The 22,105-nt window shown below is 40.3% G+C and overlaps 1 protein-coding gene across 3 annotated transcripts in view; it reads right to left on the bottom strand.

Annotated features, from left to right (window-relative positions):
• Positions 1-658: 658 nt before the first annotated feature.
• ZBTB11 (zinc finger and BTB domain containing 11) overlaps positions 659-22,105 on the bottom strand; it is a 31,952-nt gene continuing 10,505 nt past the window's right edge. For all 3 annotated transcript variants that reach the window (XM_050778928.1, XM_050778930.1, XM_050778929.1), the window contains exons 4-11: positions 16,600-17,441; positions 16,174-16,350; positions 11,806-12,051; positions 7,807-7,951; positions 6,385-6,502; positions 4,462-4,620; positions 4,177-4,352; positions 659-2,900 (exon numbers count right to left, since the gene is read on the bottom strand). In XM_050778928.1, coding sequence (XP_050634885.1) covers positions 2,383-2,900; positions 4,177-4,352; positions 4,462-4,620; positions 6,385-6,502; positions 7,807-7,951; positions 11,806-12,051; positions 16,174-16,350; positions 16,600-17,441 — 2,381 coding nt within the window. In that variant the 3' untranslated portion in view covers positions 659-2,382. The remainder of the gene's footprint in view (positions 2,901-4,176; positions 4,353-4,461; positions 4,621-6,384; positions 6,503-7,806; positions 7,952-11,805; positions 12,052-16,173; positions 16,351-16,599; positions 17,442-22,105) is intronic.

Below are 22,105 nucleotides of genomic sequence, written 5' to 3'. Positions count from 1 at the left end.
TTTAGCTCTGCTGTCTACAGATGGCGTTAAGTGTTAACTAGCTCAGTGCCCTCTTAGTACCTGGGTTCTTGTCCAGCATCCAGGAAGAATCAGGTCACATGGACAAACTGAAGGATGGCAGATGCGGGGGATTTTATTGCCGGATAAAGATGACTCTCAGCGGGATGGATGGGGAGCTGGAAAGGGGATGGAGTGGGAAGATGATCTTCTCCTGGAGTTTAGCTGTCCCATGGCTGATCTCCTCTCCCGCCATCCCCAGCTGAACTCCTCTGGGCATTTAGATGCTCCTCTCTTCTCTCCTTCTCTGCCACACCACTCTTCTGCTCATGGAGCCTGGGGTTTAGGGTTTATATAGGTACAGGATAGGGAGGCATGGTGGACCAAAAGGCAACATTTGGACATCGAAACAGGAATGCCTGTTCCCATTTAGGGCCATGGGTTTCCAGGCTTTTGCTGGGGAACTGCCCTCTTCTACCCATTATTTCCTTGCCTCTTGTCCCTATCAATTATATTTAAGAGTAAGAAGTTTTAATATTAAGTGTTCCTCCAATTGTTATTTTTTAGTGTTTGATTTCCTTTCTCTTTTAAAAAAAAATTAACACATCAAGTAACAACTGATTTATGAACTGAAAATAGTAACAAGCTCAACTCCAAAGTCCATGCTTTTAAACAAGATTCAACATCTTTTATTTACATGTTTATGACATACATTAATGGTCATATACAATTTTTAAACTAAATCTAGTAACAACAGAGAATGGAACATAAAAGACACAATTCCAAATTTTAGTCAGGTTGAAATGCTTTTTCACTAACTGAAAGATAAGATAAATGAGCAGCCATTATAAAGTTAAGGGCTGTATGTCAATTCACTTCTTAAAATTGAAAGTCAGCCACACAGCTGGTAAAACAATGGGAAATTTGCAAATGCAAATATATAATGCATGCATAGCTATCACATTTATTCTTTATCCTTAAAGCCATTTTTAAAGTAAACTGGGAGAGGCATCTTAATAATATATGTACATCAAGGCACATTCTTTTCTTGTGCTTTAGGAATGATTTACATGTGATCTGCTTATGTCTTAATTTTATACTTTATAACAGCTTCTAATACCTAAAAGCTTAATTTTTAACAATTATACTTTGAGTGGTAGTTTCCCAGAGAGAAATGTGGCATCTCTCATGGTTATTTTCAAAATCAGAAAATAGGATAGCTTGAGGAGGTGGGATTTAAAAATCAAACATATGAATTAATATAACTCAGTTTTCGTAACCTTTAAAAATAATTTATCTTCAACAATTTGGTGGAACTGTAATCAATTTCTTCAAGTATTATACTATGAGGGCTGCACTGAATAATTTTCAATATTCTGAAATTACCTGACAATTACATGGTATCCACAGAGCCGCTGTGAATATCTATATTGCTATCCGATTTCTCAACTGCAGTTTTTCAACCAAATTAAACAATTAAACATGATACAAAAGCTGAAAACATACCAAACATAGCTTGTTTGTTCATTAACTTGTTCATTCTTTGCAAATAATGAGAATTTTTTTTTCCATTAATTGTCATATGTTATCAAGGAGAATTTTCCCATCAACAGTGTTAAATAACTCTGTTCTTTTCTCATGGTCAATTTGCTTGCCTTGAAGAAATAGTATAGTAAGGTTTTAATAAGCATTTCATGCATTTTAATGGCATTTTTAAAATTAGCTATTCATTTATGGGTTCCTCATATAGATAAATATATTGTGCAAACTTGATTACAACATGTAACTCATTAAGTGCTTTAAAACAGAATAAAGAATCCCTGACTTAAAAGGGGATAAAATAAATAGTAAGTCAAGAATCACAGATCTAAAGCATTTAAAAAACGTAATATACCTATGCATCCTATTGAAATGCTTTATATTAGAATTTTCTTTTTAATCCATAAACAGGGCAAATAAATCACAGAATCTCTATATTTTGAGAATAAAACAGAAGAAAAGCCAACTGGTACAGCCTTTTAAATGCAAAATGTATAATAAAGTAATGTCAAAATGCAAATGAAACTGTACAGTTTTAAATTCAGTACAGTCATTTATAAACATTAATTCATAAAAGGTATATCATGATAAACCACTGCCATCAAATATTAGGTTGCTGCAAAAGTAACTGCACCAACCTAATAGATTTGTTTTCAATTTCTTTACACTAAATGGACTTTTCTATAGAACCCATTGGCCAGACAAAATGTTTGGAAATGTTACGTTACCAAACAGCCGAGCTTTGATATGTAAACTCCAAGCAGACAGTCACATAGAATTGTAAACAAATGTTCTGTGAGTTCAGTGTACAAGAGATGTCACTTCTTTTTATCTTCATTAACATACTCATTCTCCTTCTGAAATATGTGCTACCTCTACTTTAACAGTTTGAATAGCTTCTGCAACTTCAGATAGCTTCTGTCCTTGCTGTTGTGCCAATACATAATTAACCACTTGCATAATACTTTGGTCAGAAAGTGTAGATACCGATGGATACTCTTCAGTAGCTGCAACAGCTTCCAGAGCTTCCATAGTTTCTCCTGTCACTACCACAGTCTCAAGTTCTTGAGGACCACTGCTTTCTTGTTCCTGCATGTCTGCTGTTAAGATGCTAACAGCATGTGCCACTTGAGTTCCTTGGTTATGAAACTGAAGGGTGTCTTTTTCCAGCATAATTTTGCAAGGCACATAGTCTCTGTGGAATTTTGTCATATGTTTACGGAGTGTTCGAGCATCTATGTAGGCTTCACTACATACAGGACAGACATAGGGCCGTTCACCAGTATGTGTTCTGACGTGGCGTTTTAGAGATCGGGCATCAGCCCAAGCAACTCCACATGTTAAGCACTCAAATGGCTTAACTCCTAAAAAAAGAAAAAAAAAATGTGTAGTGAGGTGCAAGCACCAAAATATACTTAAACTGCCTACCAAACTTCCTTTTATTAAAAAGTACAGTAGCTCATAAGCCTTCCTATCTTGACTGTGGCAATCTTTTATTTAGGACTCAATGGCTTTCCTTGGAATAAACAAGATTCTGGGCCGGGCGCGGTGGCTCACGCCTGTAATCCCAGCACTTTGCGAGGCTGAGGCAGGTGGATCACCTGAGGTCAGCAGTTCAAGACCAGCCTGACCAACATGGTGAAACCCCATCTCTACTAAAAATACAAAAATTAGCCTGGCGTGGTGGCGGGCGCCTGTAGTCCCAGAGGCTGAGGCAGGACAATCGCTTCAATCTGGGAGGCAGAGGTTGCAGTGAGCCAGGATCGCGTCACTGCACTCCAGCCTGAGTGACAGACTCTGTCTCCAAAAAAAAAAAAAGAATAAACAAGATTCTGAACTATAAATCTCTCTAAAGATCTTCCTATGGACAGATGTGATTGAGACAAATTTTAGTTTCTGTGCATAATCTCATTTATTCCTTCACTCTTTCAAAGTAGAGGTTTCAAATAGTTTAGTTCAGCATAACAATGTGGATACCAATAGCAAAGACTTGGAATCAACCCAAATGTCCATCAGTGACAGATTGGATTAAGAAAATGTGGCACATATACACCATGGAATACTATGCAGCCATCAAAAAGGATGAGTTTGTGTCCTTTGTAGGGACATGGATGCAGCTGGAAACCATCATTCTTAGCAAACTATCACAAGAACAGAAAACCAAACACCGCATGTTCTCACTCATAGGTGGGAACTGAACAATGAGATCACTTGGACTCAGGAAGGGGAACATCACACACTGGGGCCTATCATGGGGAGGGGGGAGGGGTGAGGGATGGCATTGGGAGTTATACCTGATGTAAATGATGAGTTGATGGGTGCAGCACACCAACATGGCACAAGTATACATATGTAACAAACCTGCACGTTATGCACATGTACCCTACAACTTAAAGTATAATAAATAAATTAAAAAAAAAAACAAAAAACAATGTGGATACAGAATTCAGCTCACTAAAAAAGGAACCTATTTATATATACACAATAATTAGGTACTCAGGTTCAGGATTACCTCTGTCATTTGAATAAAGATATGAAATTAATCTTTTACCAAGGAAGGTGAAAGAGCTGGTAAAGGGAGAATCACTACTGGATTGGATTTTATTCTATAAGGATACATATAATACCAAGTATAGTTACCTTCATGGTTGTTCATGTGTCTCCTATACTCTCTTAGCTGAGTGAATTTTCTTCCACATTTTTCACACACCCGTTCCAGGTTTTGCTTTGCTCTTCCTTTTTTCCCATGGGTAGCTTTCTTTACATGCCTTCTGAACAAAGCTTTTTCATAAAATTCTTTGCCACATATATTACACCTAAAATAGGGGAAAAGACTAAATTATTTTGTCCAAAGAAGCAGCAGTCATAATAATCAGAGTACACACATGTATCAATTAAGTTCAGCTCCTTCTCAAATTTACCCACCTATAAGGCTCAGTGACAGAATGAGACTTCACATGGGAATACCAATCTTTCTTCCAACTATAGCACTTATCACAAAATTGGCACTGGAATGGCTTCACACCAAGATGTTTGTTCATGTGCTGGCGAAGATCTCTAGCTTCAAAGAAACTTTTTTCACACCTGCAATAAAGTTCAGTTACCCAATTGGATAATCTTATTCCTTTAAAACAAGTTTCCAAGAATGCAGTAACTATTTTTAGTTTTTTAGAACTCCAAAAGATGATCTCAACTTAAAAGAATTCCCTAATTTTCCAATCTTGCATAAAGGCTACAGGGTTTTAGGTTCTTTTCATCTTAAGGCTACTAGAAATGTTTTAGAAAGAATCGTGCATAGTTCCCAAAGGTTATTACAGAGGAAATTTACTATTATCTCTCTCTCCCCTAAGTGACCCCGCTTTGAGATCCCTATTCAACCCTCTCACTCTCAGTCCATGTGTTGAGGGGAGGCTTTACCTTTGACCCTAGGGATACAGCAAATGACTTGGGCCTAAGTTAACCACAACAAAGCATTCCCTTGGCCATAGTGATTAACTCAGGGATGACTGACTTAACTTGATGTAACTGGAGTAATCCTCAGGGCTTTGATGAACTACCAGAAAAGAAGTTTGACAATTTGGAATCTGAGAGGATGTGAGACTGAAATCACTGCCACTGTCTTGTCCATAGGGTGCCTCAGAGAAAACAAGTGCTAATGAATTTGAATCCAGTTTACATTAAACCACCCAGACTCCCAGACTTTATATTTAATTCAAACCTGGTCGGGTTGAGTGTACTTTCACTTATAACTAAAAATGTATTGATAACAAACTATCTTTGTTGCAGAATAAGACTAATTAGAGTAACATCAACAGATATGTCAAGTAGGAAGCTCCAAAAGCCCATCTCTCCACAAAAGCAGAGGATAAACTGGCAAACTGTTACAATCAACCTTACCAGGAACTCTGAAAACTAAAAGCTTACAGTGACCAGACATATGTTTAACAAAGAAAAAAAATTGTTGAATCTCTGTTAAGAGAGCTTTCTGATGTACCCCTGAACCTAAAAGTTAAAAAAAAAAGCAAAAGAGAGCTTCCTGGCTTTTTTTTTCCCCTAAGAGACAGGATCTTGCTATGCTGCCTGCCCAGACTAGTTTTGAACTCCTGGCCTTAAGCAATCCCCCCACCTGTTTCCCGAAGTGTTGAAATTACAGGCATGAGTCACTGCGCCCACCCTAAAATGACTTTTTTTCTTTTTCTTTTCTTTTTTTGAGGTGGGGTTTCACTCTGTCGCCCAGGATGGAGTGCAGTGGTGCGATCTTGGCTCACTGCAACCTCCTACCTCTTGGGTTCAAGTGATTCTCCTGCCTCAGCCTCCCAAGTAGCTGGGACTACAGGTGTGAAATACCACGACAGGCTGATTTTTGTATTCTTAGTAGAGATGGAGTTTTGCCACATTGGCTAGGCTGGTCTCAAACTTCTGACTTCAGATGATCTGCCCGCCTTGGCCTCCCAAAGTGCTGGGATTACAGGCTTGAGCTGTTGTGCCTGGCCCGACTAATTTTATGTTATATGAATTTTACCTCAATCATAACAGAGATTTTAGGAGGCTCTGGAAAATAAAGAGGACCCGGGAAAAGAAACTGGCTGGCAGTGAGACTTTTCTTTCCCACACCCCACTTCCAGGTAGTACATCTGAAAATCTTAAATCACTTTAAATGAGTGATTTGTATGGTAAATGATTTACATCTCAAAGACGTTAAAAATAGTAACCCTCAGGCAAGAAAAAAAGGACATTAAAATCAAGAGTAAACTGAAGTTACAGTTTAATATTATCTTCAAATATTTTTTGAAAACTAAGTAAAAACGTAATTAAATTAATTGAATGCCTCACATATTGAATACTTACTGAGTACAATGATAGCCTCGAACCTCAGGCTTTGGTTGGTGTTTCTTGAAGTGCTTGCTGAGTCCAGAGCCCCTATGAAAAGACTTTCCACAAACTGAGCAAAGGTACTTGGACTCTCCTATTAGAAAAAATCATAACCCTGTCACATATCCAGCAATCAGTCTTCTTTTAACAGAATTCTTTTTTTTTTTTTCTTTTGAGATGGCATCTCACTCTGTTGCTCAGGCTGGATGGAGTGCAGTGGCGTGATCTCGGCTCATCACAAACTCCGCCTCCCGGGTTCACGCCATTCTCCTGCCTCAGCTTCCCGAGTAGCTGGGACTACAGGCACATGACACCACGCCCAGCTAATTTTTTGTATTTTTAGTAGAGACGGATTTCACCGTGTTAGCCAGGATCGTCTCAATGTCATGACCTCGTGATCTGCCCGCCTTGGCCTCCCAAAGCGCTGGGATTACAGGCATGAGCCACCACGCCTGGCCTTTAGCAGAATTCTTTATGTTATTTCAGAAGTAACTTTACCAAAGGGACATGGAAGCTGTAAGATTTGGCAGACATCTAAGAATAACAATAAACCATGTCAAAATCCCCATTTCCTCTCAACAACTATAGTACTATCAGAAGGTATGATCCAAAGAATGTGATACAGTTGTATGATCTACGGATTGTAATAGTAATAGAGTTGAATACAAGTTGCAGGAGATATCTACCCTTCATTGACTATTCCCACATTTTTGCTTTAAAACATCTAAAAATAAGTATGCATGGACAAAAAATATAAGCCAACTACTATGTTGACAATTATGTCTGCCTACCATTTAACTTTTTAAAAGCATGATCATTTCTTTATGCCTGGATTTAAATTACGCATGATTTTAATACTTAGTACACATTTTTCTACACTGAGGGAAACAACGAATATTCTATACACAAACACAGCTGTAAAACCAGATCTAAGAAAACGCTTTTTAAAATTAATTAATTAATTAATTTTTTTTTGAGACTGAGTCTCGTTCTGTCACCCAGGCTGGAGTGCCGTGGCGCAATCTCAGCTCACTGCAAGCTCCGCCTCCTGGGTTCACGCCATTTTCCTGCCTCAGCCTCCCGAGTAGCTGGGACTACAGGAGCCCACCACCACACCCGGCTAATATTTTGTATTTTTAGTAGAGATGGGGTTTCACTGTGTTAGCCAGGATGGTCTTGATCTCCTGACCTCGTGATCCGCCCGCCTCGGCCTCCCAAATTGCTGGGATTACAGGCGTGAGCCACCGTGCCCAGCCTATGCTTTTAATTTTAAATACTGTCTCATACAAAATTGAGTACACATGACTATCAGTTTATGAATGCAATTTCTGGTATAATTAAAGCATAATCATTAATAGTTTATGAAATGTAACTATGTCAATATAAATTTCTCATTACCTGTGTGAATACTCATATGTTCTTGAAGACTCCGTTTGGTAACAAAAGACTTAACACATAGTTCACACTGGAACTGCTTTTGGGATTGATGAAGACTCTGATGTAATTTTAGACCATGCTTATAGATAAAAGTCTTTCCACAGACCTAAGACAGAACAGGGGTGATTAAGTCAAGAAAACAAAAAGGGAGATTGTTTCTGAAGAACGAGGACAGAGAAAATGAATATATTATTTTAAATAAATATTTAAATTATTTAACTTAAACATAATGACAAAGTGAAAGTCGAAACCAACTTGAAAGCTGACCCCTCTTCTGATTCAGTATTCAACATATATTGTTATCTTAAAACCATGTGATTACCAGAGACTCTCAAAATAGTAAAAATCAGACAAATCTCATGCTATCATTGAGACCGGTAAATAGTATACCTTATATTAAGGGACATGGAAGCTTAATCAAGAACAATATATCATTTCCTGTTCCACCAACAGTGCTTTTCAAACTGTGATGAAGAACTAATTATTTTTTTCCTTTTCCACAATCCACTGGGAGAAATTTTTTTTAAACACAAAAATTTTTGTTAAAAATGATGTGACAATGCCAAATTGCTATGACAGTTTCTACATGCTTACTCTCTATTTCTCTACTTATCGTCCACAGACCACACATTCTGAGTAGTGCCACATGGGAAGACAAGAGGCCCAACTCATACTTGGTATTTAAATTTATGGCTGGGTGTGGTGGTTCACACCTGTAATCCCAGTACTTTGGGAGGCCGAGACAGGCGGATCATTTGAAGTCAGGAGTTCGTGACCAGCCTGGACAACATGGTGAAACCCTGTCTCTACTAAAAAAAAAAAAAAAAAAAAAACAAAAAACAAAAACAAAAATTAGCCAGGTGTGGTGGCAGGCGTCTGTAATCCCAACTACTTGGGAGGCTGAGGTAGGAGAATCACTTGAACCCAGGAGGCGGAGGTTGCAGTGAGCCAAGATCGTGCTACTGCACTCTAGCCTTGGTGATAGAGCAAGAATCTTTCTCAAAAAAAAAAAAAAAACCCATAAATTTACAAATAAAGTAATCCTTAGGACTTGGCTTCAAAATAACTGGTGGAGCCGGGCACGGTGACTCATGCCTGTAACCCCAACACTTTGGGAGGCTGAGGTGGTTGGATTGCCTGAGCTCAGGAGTTCAAGACCAACCTGGGCAACATGGTGAAACCCCATCTTTACTAAAATACAAAAAATTAGCTGGGCGTGGTGGCGTGCGCGTGTAGTTCCAGCTACTCAGGAGGCTGAGGCAGGAGAATTGCTTGAACCCGGGAGGGGAAGGTTGCAGTGAGCCAAGATCGCACCACTGCACTCTAGCCTGGGTGACAGAGTGAGACCCTACCTCCAAAACAAACCAAACCAAACCAAACCAAACCTGGCGGAGTGGGGGTGGGGGTGGGAGTAGCGTAGTGAATAATAGTATACATAAAACACATGTACCATGAGCTGGTAACTACTGAGGTTGGGTGAAGGGTACATGTGGGTTCAGCCCATTCTCTTATAAAATAATAAAAAGGTATAAAAGAGAGAAATATAAAAAAAGTCTCACTGGAGGCCAGGCACAGTGACTTATGCCTATAATCCCAGCACTTTGGGAGGCCCAGATGGGAGAACAGCCTGAGACCAGGAGTTCAAAAGCAGCCTGGGCAATATAACAAGACCCCTGTCTCTATAAACATTAAAAAAAAAAAAAAAATTAGGTGGGTGTGGTGGCATGCACCTGAAGTCCTAGCTACGTGGGTGGCTGATGCAGGAGGATTGCTTGAAACCAGGAGTTCGAGTTTACTGTGGTTAAGATAACGCCACTGTACTCCAGCCTGGGTAATAAAACAAGGAAGACCCTGTCTTTAAAAAATCTCATTGAAAAAGATACTTGCGGCCGGGCGCGGTGGCTCAAGCCTGTAATCCCAGCACTTTGGGAGGCCGAGGCGGGTGGATCACGAGCTCAGGAGATCGAGACTATCCTGGCTAACATGGTGAAACCCCGTCTCTACTAAAAATACAAAAAACTAGCCGGGCGTGGTGGCGGGCGCCTGTAGTCTCAGCTACTTGGGAGGCTGAGGCGGGAGAATGGCGTGAACCCGGGAGGCGGAGCTTGCAGTGAGCCGAGATCACGCCACTGCACTCCAGCCTGGGAGACACAGCGAGACTCCGTCTCAAAAAAAAAAAAAAAGAAAAAGATACTTGCACATGCATGTTTACAACAGCACAATTCACAGTTGCAAAAATATGAAACCAGCACAAATGCCCGTAAATCAATGAGCAGATAAAGAAAATGTGTATATATATACCATAGAATACCACTCAGTCATAAAAATGAACAAAATAATGGCATTTGCAGCAACCTGGATGGAATTGGAGACCACTACTCTTTTAAAAATTAAGTTTTTTTTGAGATGGAGTCTCATTCTGTCGCCCAGGCTAGAGTGTAGTGGTGCGATCTTGGCTCACCGCAAACTCCGCCTTCTGGGTTCCAGCGATTCTCCTGCCTCAGCCTCCCCAGTAGCTGGGATTATCGGTGTGTTCCACCATGCCTGGCTAATTTTTTGTATTTTTAGTAGAGACTGGGTTTCACCATGTTGGCCAGGATGGTCTCGATCTCCTGACCTTGTGATCCGCCTGCCTCGGTCTCCTAAAGTGCTGGGATTACAGGAATGAGCCACTGCACCTGGCCAATTAATTCATTTTTTTTGAGATGGAATTTTGCTCTTGTTGTCCAGGCTGGAGTGCAGTGGCACCACCTCGGCTCACTGCAACCACCACCTCCCAGGTTCAAATGATTGGAGACCACCACTACAAATGAAGTAACTCAGGAATGGAAAACCAAACATCGTTATGTTCTCACTCATAGTTGGGAGCTAAGCTATGAATGATACAATGGACTTTGGGGACTTGGGGGAAAGGGTGAGTTGGGGGTGAGGCATAGAAGACTACACCCTAGGTATAGTGTATACTGTTCAAGTAATGGGTACACCAAAGTTTCAGAAAACACCACTAAAAAACTTATCCAAGTAAACAAACACCACCTGTTCCCCAAAAACTATTAAAATACAGAAAGAAAAAAGAAAAAAATCCCATTGGTTCCAAACTGTTTTTTAATAAAAATACTGAGTCAGGACTGGCATAGTGCTCACGCCTATAATTCCAGTACTTTGCGAGCCTGAGGTATGAAGACTACTTGAGCCCACGAGTTTGAGGCCAGCCTGGGCAACATAGTTAGGCCCCATCTCCACAAAATATTAAAAAATCAGCCACGCACGGTGGTGCACACCTGTAGTCCCACCTACTTGGGAGGCTAAGGTGGGAGGATGGTATAAGCCTCTGAGAGAGGGAGGCTGCAGTGAGCCGTGATCATGCCACTACATTCCAGCCTGAGAGACAGAACAAGACCTCGTCTCAAAAGAGACAAAAAGCCCCAAACTGAATCATACTCATATATAAGGCTACAAATTTCTAGTGCGACTAGAAATTTTTCACTGTTCCAAACAGCCCAAAGCTGGCTAATCACAGGATTCATTGCCCTTGAGTAGTATTTTGGCATTTAGGTACTCTCAATCCTTAGCTCTAGAGAGGAACACAGCTTAGGCAGGACTTTTACGGACCACAGAGATTTGTTTAAGCCATGGGTTCCTTCCCAGTCTGGGTTGGTCCAGTTGAAGGTTAAGGAATGATGGGGGTGATAAATTGGTTATTTTTCACCCTATACATCTTCTGGACCCTAGTTAAATTTTCACAAACATCTTAAACAGATTCAAATTACAACTTCAGAGAGCAAATTAAAAAACACAATAGGGAATCACCTTTGGTCTAGGCAATAAAGAAGTCATAAATTTCCCTGACATTTTACAAAAATGAGAGTGACTTGAGAATACATATTCCACCAGTCTCTTTGGCACCCATAGTTAAGTTCTAATGTTTTTTAAATAGCAAAATAAACGTTATAGCTTTACCTGGCATGCATGTGGCTTTACACCTGTGTGCTTTAACATATGTATTCGGAGAGAATATAACTTAGGTAATGTTCTTCCACATATGGAACATATAAATTCCCGCTTGGTTCTGCCCTTCTCAGATGATGTTCCCGATGCTTCATTAGATGCAGAATTGGACGAGGATGAAGAGGGTGCATCTTTTCTGGTATGACGAATAAGATGTGCTCGCAAAGAGGCACTGTACTGAAACTGTTTTTTACACAACTAAAAGAAAAATAAAATTATCTCTAAATGTATTTCCATTACAAAATGTTAACTGAAGCTCAACTCATATTTGAACTTTTTGTTACAATTATATAAATCAATAAACACATATACTATGTAAAAAACAATAGGTACTAGATTGTAAAGATAAAAGGGGTAAGACTCAATTCCTATTCAGGAGAGGCTAAAGTCTAATGACAGCACAAGATTTGTATCAACAAGGTTGGGCTTGAAATGGGTCTTTCAGGAGTGGTAAAACAAAGAGAGAAGAATATTATCATTAGCATGAGTACTAATAGTTGTCAGGTGGAACAGAAGTAGGGGCTAGAAATAGAAAGGTAAGGCTGTGATTGATGGCCCTTGGATTTTATCTCATAGTTGAAGATTCAAGAAAATTTTATTCTTTTTAAAATCAAAGTTATATATGCTTAACCTGTGCAAAACCTATTTTTTAAAACAATAAGTAAAACTGGTCTCCCGGCCAACCATCTCCACCATATTTTGCTTCTCGAGTTATCTCTGACTTTGTTTTTAAGTGCAGCTGTGTTTGTATGACTCTCTCGATGCTTCTCTCTGTAACTCTATGTAACACACATAACGGAAGTTGATTTGCATTTTTACTCCTCTACTCCCTACTTAGATATGTAAATGATTTCCATTACCCCTCTTCATCAATATACCTATATCATATTCTTGAGTAGACCAATTTCAAGGCTTACATTTTTAGGATGTAAATATTATCATCACTGGGCCACATACAGTACACTGTAATTCTTTTTCCTTTCTTGCTTTTTGTTTTATTTCTCTTTGCACTTACTAATTTGCCAAACCCTGCCCCCAACGGCACTGGGAGGAGATTTAAAACCCATCACCTTTTTGGAAATCTCCGTCAAATCATTATGTCCTCGTCTGGGTGTGGTGGCTTACGCCTGTAACCCCAGCATTTGGGAGGCTAAAGAGGGTGGATCACTTGAGTCCAGGAGTTTAAGACCAGCCTAGGCAACATCGTAAAACCCTGTCTCTACAAAAAAAATACAAAAAGCCAAGAATGGTGGTGCATGCCTGTGGTCCCAGCAATTTGGGAGGCTAAGACAGGAGGATCGTTTGAGCCCGGGCTGTGGAGGTTGCAGTGAGCTGTGATAGTGCCATTGCACTCCAGCCTGGGCTACAGAGCAAGACCCTACCTCAAAAAAAAAAAAAAAAAAAAAAAATTATGTCCTGGGCTAATTGTTCCCTATACCTGATACATAGCTTCATCCTGGGATCTCCCTTCACTATTGTCTTGATGAATCCCTTGGACTCTGTTGAACTGGATGCCGTGTTTTCCATTTAACATGTCTTGCTCATTTTAGTGAAACTGTCTGTCAACAGCTTCCTGAGAAAATTTGGGAGGTAATAATTTTGAGACCTGGCATGTCTGAAAATATTCTTACTCTACCATCATAAATAACTAAAAGTTTGACTGATTGGCTATAAGAATTCAAGTCAGAAATCATTTCTCTTTAGATTTTAAACACATGGTGGCTTTGTCTTCTAGTTTCTGTTGCTGTTGTTGAAAAACCTAAAGCCATTCTGATCCTTATCCTTTTTATGAGATTGACAATGTTATTGTTTTCCCTCTGGCAACTTATTTTATTTTTGTCCACTGATTCTGAAATTTTATAATGTACTTTAATACAGTTTGATTTTCATTCACTGTTCTGGGCATTCAGTGTACTCCTTTAACACAGAAACTTCTATCCTTAAGTTCTGAAATTTTTCTTTATTTTCTTTTCCATGTTTTGTTTGAAAGTAATACTTGTATACTGAATATCTTAGGCCAATAATATTATTTTCTTTCACTCCCAATTTCTAACTTGTCTTTTTGCTCTATTTTCTGGGAGATTTCATCAGTTATATTTTCCAACTTTTGTGAGATTTTTTTATATGCTATATATTTTATTCCTAAAAAACTCTTTAGTTATTTTAATGTACCGTTCATATTAATAATTTTTTTAGGCTTTTTTTTTTTTTTAACACTAGTCAAGTGCAGAAGTGAGAAGCGGGTAGAGTAGAACAAGCAGTTTGATCTGTAACTGTGAACAATCGAGATAACTCACTAACTTTGGACCAGCCAATATGACCTTTTATTTAAAAAAATTTTTTTTTGTAGAGACAGGGTCTCGCTATATAGCCTGGTCTTGAACTCCTGGGCTCAAGTGATTCTCCCATCTCTGCCTCCCAAAGTGTTCGGATTACAGGTATAGGCCACCACGCGCAGCCTCAATGTGTCCTTTTAAAAACATAGTACCGCTGGGCGCGGTGGCTCATGCCTGTAATCCCAGCACTTTGGAAGGCTGAGGCAGGCAGATCACCTGAGGTCAGGAGTTTGAGACCAGCCTGACCAACATGGAGAAACTCCATCTCTACTAAAAATACAAAATTAGCCGGGTATGGTGGTGTATGACTGTAATACCGGCTACTTAGGAGGCTGAGGCAGGAGAATTGTTTCAATCTGGGAAGCAGAGATCGTGCCATTGCACTCTAACCTGGGCAACAAGAACAAAACTGTCTCAAGAAAAACAAAAACAAACAAACAAAAAAACCATAGTACCTGGCTGTTTTGTAAACTTAATTTTTTCATTTATCTCTTATATAAATCATACGTTCTGAAGTTTTTTTTAGTTTTTTTTTCTCGCTAGTCTTAGATTCCTCAAAGTTGCCTTTTTTTGGTTTGTTTGTTTTTTTTTTTTTTTGGAGACAGGGTCTCACTTTGTGGGGCAATCTTGGCTTCCTGTAGTCCTGGGTTCAAGCCATCCTCCTGCCTCAGCCCCTCACAAGTAGCTGGGACTACAGGTGTGTGCCACCATGCCTAGTTAATTTTTGTAGAGATGGGGTTTCACCATGTTGCCCAGGCTGGTCCTGAAATCTTGAGCTCAAGCAATCTGCCTTGGCCTCCCAAAATGTTAGAATTATAGGTACAAGCCACTGCGTCCAGCCAAAGTTGTTTTTCTTGAAATCTTTTGTCATCAGTCAATAATCCCTAATATCTGTTCATATTTCAGAATAAGACATTAAAAAATTCACTGGAATTTCCATGTAAATGGGGAGGGGACTGTTGTCAACCATGAGCTTTAGTCATTAGCTGTCTTTTGTTATTGGGCTTCAGACTTTTCATCTCTGAGAAATCTTTTTGCTTTATGGTTAAGGGTGTAGATGCCTATACCTTGGGACTTGAGAAAAGAACGAACTTGGGCCAGGTGCGGTAGCTCACGCCTGGCATCCCATACCTTGGGGAGGCTGAAGCAGGTGGATCGTTTGAACTCAGGAGTCTGAGACTGGCCTGGCCAACATGGTGAAACCCTGTCTCTACTAAAAACACAAAAAAATTAGCCAGGCATGGTGGCTCATGCCTGTAGTCCCAGCTACTCAGGAGGCTGAGGCAGGAGAATCGCCTGAACCTGGGAGGTGGAGGATGCAGTGAGCCAAGATTGCGCCACTGCACTCTAGCCTGGTTGACAGAACAAGACTCCGTTTCCAAAAAAAAAAACAACTTAACATTCAGTATGCTTTTACTCTTCCCTGTTTTGAGTACAGTACACTTAGCTTCACTAATTATAGTACTCCCCAGCGGAGTTATGGTTTTATCCTTTCCAGGGAGAAGATGGATCTTTGGCTAAGGGGACAGGGGTAGTGATTTAATTGCTCTACTTTCAAGGTAGCTAGCACTACTAATTCATGAGACATTTTGGTGGTTCTACAATTCAATTTGGGTTGATTCTTAGCTTTCCCCACTGAAAACCTGGAAATGAACCCTTTCAAATCTGCTGAATAAGTTACTCCATCTATTTATTTGTATCCAGAATTTAGTTGTTTCAAGATTTCCTGTTCTCTCTGCCTTTTTATGAGTTACATTTTTAAAATGATCTTTTTACTCTTATTTTACTATGGTATCGGGAGGAAGCAGAGATAAGTTACTGAATATTTTGGGGAGGCAAGTAAATGACATGCATATTTAAATCAAAAGATGACTCTTATAGTCATAAAAGACATAGAATACAAGTGAAAAGATAACCAAGCAGTAAGCTGGATTCTATATATTATGAATTAGAGTTATCTTCAATTAGCTTTCCAAATACTTACCGGACATTTGTAATCTCTAGCTCTTTCATGTTTCAGTTTGTGCATTATAAGGGCGTATCGTCTCTGAAAAACCATTCCACATTCCCCACATTTATGAGATGCTTCTTCAGTGTTCTCTTTAGCATCTCTTTTTGGCTGTTTCATCTTCTTTCCTCTTTGAACTAACTTCTGAGCCACCTAATAAGGGATAGAAATCACAATCTAAGTAAATCTACTCAATTTTAATTTTGAAAGTCATGTTGTAAATTTCTAACAAGAAGATTTCAAATTCACATTATCTTATTAATACTGGCATTTAAAACATTAAGTTGCTACCTTGTACCTGTCTCACCTCCCAAACAATTTTCACTATAGCCGTAAGTTCATCAATACAATGCTTTCAACCTAAAGCTAAAACTACAAAGGCCAACCCTTCTTACATCATACCTGTTGAACTGCTGACTTGGGAATGGCTTTCCGTTTCTGCAGCTTTTTCTCCATTCCCTTGTGTAGTCGAATATATGCCCCTTCATTAACGGAACGTTGTCGAAGCCTGCTTCTGTAAGTATCATCATCAGGGCCAAAGTCTGTCTTTGCTGTTGATGCAACTAGATTTTCCTGATCTTTTAAAGGTTGGTCAACATTCTGCCTACGTTTTGGAATGTCTTCGGCACAGATATCCTCAGCTGATATATCATTTCCCATACCACTATCCTCTGGTGAACTACTAATTACATTCTCTTTTGAAAGTTTCGGGTATATATTAGAAACTGTGTTATTGTCTCTGTTGTTTGAAGTTTCCAGTTTTGTCTGGTTGTTTTTTGTTATTAAATCAACAGACTTCATTGCAGGATGGGAATCAGCTATACATCCTACAGATGACAGGGCAGCTTCAGCCTCTGAAGAAACCTGGGGCTCAGGCTGTCGTCCTAACTCTCCATTCTGCTCAGCTTCTGGCAATTCTCCATTTACCAGCAGTACAATTTCACAATCTCCAAGTTCAGTAGATAAAGTTGTTGTTCCCTCATTGCTAGCCACAGGAGGTGCTGTACCCCCATTCTGTACTGGTAAGTCCTGGGTGGATGCAACTGTTTGTACTTCACCCTTCTTATATACTGTTAGCTGCTTCTCTTCCATTAGCTTATGTACACTTTCACAAATCTCTAAGACTTCTGACATGAAAAGATGACGAGCTAAGATGGCTACATCAGCCATGCTACAGAAGTCAAAACTTAGTACAGAAGTATAGGCAAATTCCAGTAAAGGAAGGAAGCTGGCCTTACAAAAACCTGTATGAATTCAAAGAAGGTAAAGACAAAAAAGTCAATTACCAATGACACAATACAGAATTATGACAATATAAAATATAATTCAAAGGCAAATATGACCACTTGTTCTGTAACTAATCATCCCTGGATTTGCATTTTGTTCTGGTTTCTTATTAAACCTGGACTAACTCATTTGTATGAGCTGCGTCTCAGTACCTAATACAGAAAATAGTATCAGACTTACTACCTCAAGAGTTGCTGTAAGGCAGTGATTTTCAAACCGTACTCCTTAGAACCCTGGGGATTCCTCAAATTCCCCTCAAGAAACAGCTGCTGGAGGATGGAGGGTTAAAAAAAAGAGGAAGGCAGGTGAGTGGCAGGGTTCAACCAACCTGTCCCCTAATCTCACTTCAGTAAATATACCTGTACTTCCAAGTAATAGTGGTCCATATAAAAATGTTATTGAACAAAGTATTCTATGACTAAAAGTAAAAAAACAATACCTAAGGGAGAGGTCAGCAACATTTTTCTGTTAAGAGTAAGATAATAAATATTGCAGGCCATGAGATGTCTGCTAAAACTGCTCAGCTTTGCCACTGTAGCTGGAAAGCAGATGTACACCAATGGACGTGGCTGTGTTCCAATACAACCTTCTTTACAAAAAGGGAAGGAAGGGAAGAGTGGTCCTTGGGCTGTAGTTTGCCTATACCAGGTCTAAGAAATTATACGTGAGGTATTACATTCTTCTGTGGGAAAACAAAGTCAGTTTCTTTTCTAAAATTCTCAGTGATTCACTTTCAAAAGCCATTTTTAATTCTTAATATTCATATGAATCAAAAATCAGAAAAAAGATTACACAGTGATAATTCTATGTCCAAAACCAGAATGATTAAGAATTTGTATAGCTCTCCAGAATTTCGTTATACAGCCAAGTCAATATTTTTATGTATTTATGTATTTACTTATTTTTTGAGACGGAGTCTTGCTCTGTGGCCAGGCTGGAGTACAGTGGCGAAATCTTGGCTCACTGCAACCTCCCGACTCCCAGGTTCAAGCAATTCTCCTGTCTAAGCCTCCTGAGTAGCTGGGACTACAGGCACAAGCCACCATGCCCAGCTAATTTTTGTATTTTTAGTAGAGACGGGGTTTCACCATATTAGCCAGATGATCTTGATCTCCTGACCTTGTGATCCGCCTGCCTTGGCCTCCCAAAAGTGCTGGGATTACAGGCGTGAGCCACCGCACCTCGCCTTACTTTTTCATTTAGGTACTTTGAGACAGGCCCTTGTTCTGTCAGGTTGAAGTGCAGTGGATTCATCACGGCTCACTGTAACCTGGACCTCCCAGGCTCAAGCAGTCCTCCTGCTTCAGCCACCTGAGTAGCAGGGCAGGCATGCACCTGGTTATTTTCATATTTTGTAGAGATGGAGGTCTCCCCATGTTGTCTCGGCTGATCTTTACCTCCCGGCCTGAAGGGCTACTCCTGCCTCGGCATCTCAAAGTCCTTGGATTACAGATGTGAGCCACCATACCCAGACAGAGGCAAATATTCTAATTCTGCCTTCTCACACTAGGTGTCATATTACACATATTTTTCTGCACTTTGCTTTTCTCATACAATAATTTATCTTAGAGATTTTTAAATATACAATTGAGAGCCATTTTTGCTGTAATTTTCAGTTCTGACTCAAGGTATGTAAACTGTGGTACTTTATGCAAAAGAACCTACGAAGGATGAACAAGCATACAGAGAGAAGCCTTAAAATGTGAGATGTTAGGACTCAGACTGAAAACTGAGGGGACTCCACATCAACATTATCATTAGGGTGAATTCAGCCATTCCTGGGAAAGCTAATTCTTTTCTTTTTGAGATGGAGTTTCGCTCTTGATGCCCAGGCTGGAGTGCAATGGCACAATCTTGGCTCATTGCAACCTCCGCCGCCCAGGTTCATGCAGTTCTCCTGCCTCTGCCTCTCGAGCAGCTGGAATTATAGGCGCCCGCCACCACACCCAGCTAATTTTGTATTTTTAGTAGAGATGGGAGTTCTCCATGTTGGTCAGGCTAGTCTCGAACTCCTGACCTCAGGTGATCCACCCACCTCAGCCTCCCAAAGTGCTGGGATTACAGGCGTGAGCCACTGCACCCGGCCGGGAAGCTAATTCTTAAATAGGCTGAAACCACATTAATGCTGCTATAAATTATGAGACCAAGTTTAAGGTAAATCATTAAATTCCTTTAAAAAAATCACATACTAACAAAATAATGTACCCAATACCCTTTAAATTTCTTTTTTTCTTGAGACAGAGTCCTGCTCTGTCGCCCAGGCTGTAGTGCAGTGGTGAGATCTCAGCTCACTACAACATCCACCTCCTGGGTTCAAGCAATTCTCGTGCCTCAGCCTCCCGAGTAGCTAGGATTACAGGTGTGTGCCACCATGCCCAGCTAACTTTTGAATTTTCAGTAGAGACATGGTCTTGCCATGTTGGGCAGTCTGGTCTCAAACTCCCGGCCTCAAGCGATCCAACCACCTTGGCCTCCCAAAGTGCTGGGATTACAGGCATGAGCCACCGTGCCTGGCCTACCCTTTAAATTTCTAAGTTCAAATTCATATGAAAAATTTTCCATGAAAACATTAGCATTGCTCCAAACAGCATTTTAAATAGCTAATACCATTTTTACAAAGATACTGGTCATAGGTTTATTTTAAATACCATAAAAGAAAAATAAACTAAAACAAAACAAAAAAATCACTTACAGGCTGGGTGCAATGACTCATACCTGCAGTCCCAGAGCTTTGGGAGGGCAAGCAGGGACATTGCCTGAGATCAGGAGTTCAAAAGCAGCTTGGGCAACATGGTGAAACCCTGTCTCTACAAAAATTACAAAAGAAATTAGCCAGGCATGGTGATGCGCACCTGCAGTTCCAGTTACTTGGGAGGCTGAAGTGGGAGAATCGCTTGAGCCCAGGAGGTCAAGGCTGCAGTAAGCTGGTATTATGCCACTGCACTCCAGCCTGGGTGAGAGCAAGATGCTGTCTCAAAAAAAAAAAAATCACTCACAATCCTACCATCAAAAGAGAACAGGCAAGTAATTTTGGTATTCCATGTTTACCTCCAATCTTTTTTTTTTTTTTTGAGACAGAGTCTTACTCTGTCACCAGGCTGGAGTGCAGTGGTGTAACCTCAGCTCGCTGCAACCTCCGCCTCCTGGGATCAAGGGATTCTCCTCCCCCAGCCTCCCGAGTAGCTGGCACTACAGGAGCCCACCACCACGCCTGGCTAATTTTTTGTATTTTTAGTAGAGACGGGGTTTCACCATGTTGGCCAGGATGGTCTCGATCTCTTGACGTCGTAATCCACCTGCCTCGGCCTCCCAAAGTGCTGGGATTACAGGCGTGAGCCACTGTGCCTGGCCACCTCCAATCTTTTTACATACACATTCCCTGCAGAACATTTAAATCAAATGAAATGGACAATTTTGCAAAATAAAAAGATTGTCGAGATCTATTACAGGACAATGTGAATACAGTTAATACTATTGAAGTGTACACTTAAAAAAATCATTATGGCCAGGTGCAGTGGCTCACGCCTGTAATCCCAACACTTTGGGAGGCTGAGGCGGGCAGACTGCTTGAGGCCAGGAGTTCGAGACCAGCCTTGGCAACACGGCAAAACTCCATCTCTACTAAAATTACAAAAATTAGTCGGGCATTGTGGTGTACACCTGTAATCCCAGCTACTCAGGAGGCTAAGGCAGGAGAATTACTTGAACCCAGAAGGTGGATGGAGGTTGCAGTGAACCGAGATGGTGCCACTGCACTCCAACCTGGGCGACAGAGCAAGACTGTCTCAAAAAATAGTAACAGCCGGGCGTGGTGGCTCACGCCTGTAATCCCAGCACATTGTGAGGCTGAGGTGGGTGGACCACCTGGGATCAGGAGTTCAAGACCAGCCTGGCCCATGGTGAAATCTCATCTCTACTAAAAATACAAAAATTAGCCGGGTGTGGTGGCGGGTACCTGTAATCCCAGCTACTTGGGAGGCTAAGGCAGGAGAATTGCTTGAACCCAGGAGGCGGAGGATGCAGTAAGCCAAGACTGCACCATTGCACTCCAGCCTGGGCAACAAGAGTGAAATGCCATCTCAAAAAAAAAAAAAAAGTAATAATAGTAATAATAATAATAATCATTATGGAACTCTTATACATTGTTGGTAAACATGTAAATTAGTACACCAGGATGAAAAACAGTATGGAAGTGCCTCAAAAAACTAAAAATATAACTATCATATGATCCAGCAATCCCACTACTGGGTACCTACCCAAAGAAAAGAAATTATATCAAAGAGATACTTGCACCCCATGTTTATTGCAGCACTACTCACAATGGCCAAGAAATGAAATCAGCCTACATGTTCATCAACAGATGAATGGAAAAAAATGTGGTAAACATACACAATGGAATACTATTCAGCCGTAAAAAAGAATGAAATTCTGTCATTTGCAGCGACATGATAAACCTGGAGGACATTATGCTAAGTAAAATAAGTCAAGGACAGAAAGATAAATACCAAATGTCCTCACTCACATGGGGGAGCTAAAAAAAATCCTTAGATTATACAAGTAGAGAGAAGAGTTATGGTTATTAGAAGATAGGCAGGGAGAAAGGAGGGGAGTGTAGGAAGAG

The sequence above is a fragment of the Macaca thibetana genome, chromosome 2, assembly GCF_024542745.1.
Source record: "Macaca thibetana thibetana isolate TM-01 chromosome 2, ASM2454274v1, whole genome shotgun sequence".
In the NCBI taxonomy this organism is placed as follows: Eukaryota; Metazoa; Chordata; class Mammalia; order Primates; family Cercopithecidae; genus Macaca; species Macaca thibetana.
This window is presented reverse-complemented; position numbering and strand designations above follow the sequence as displayed.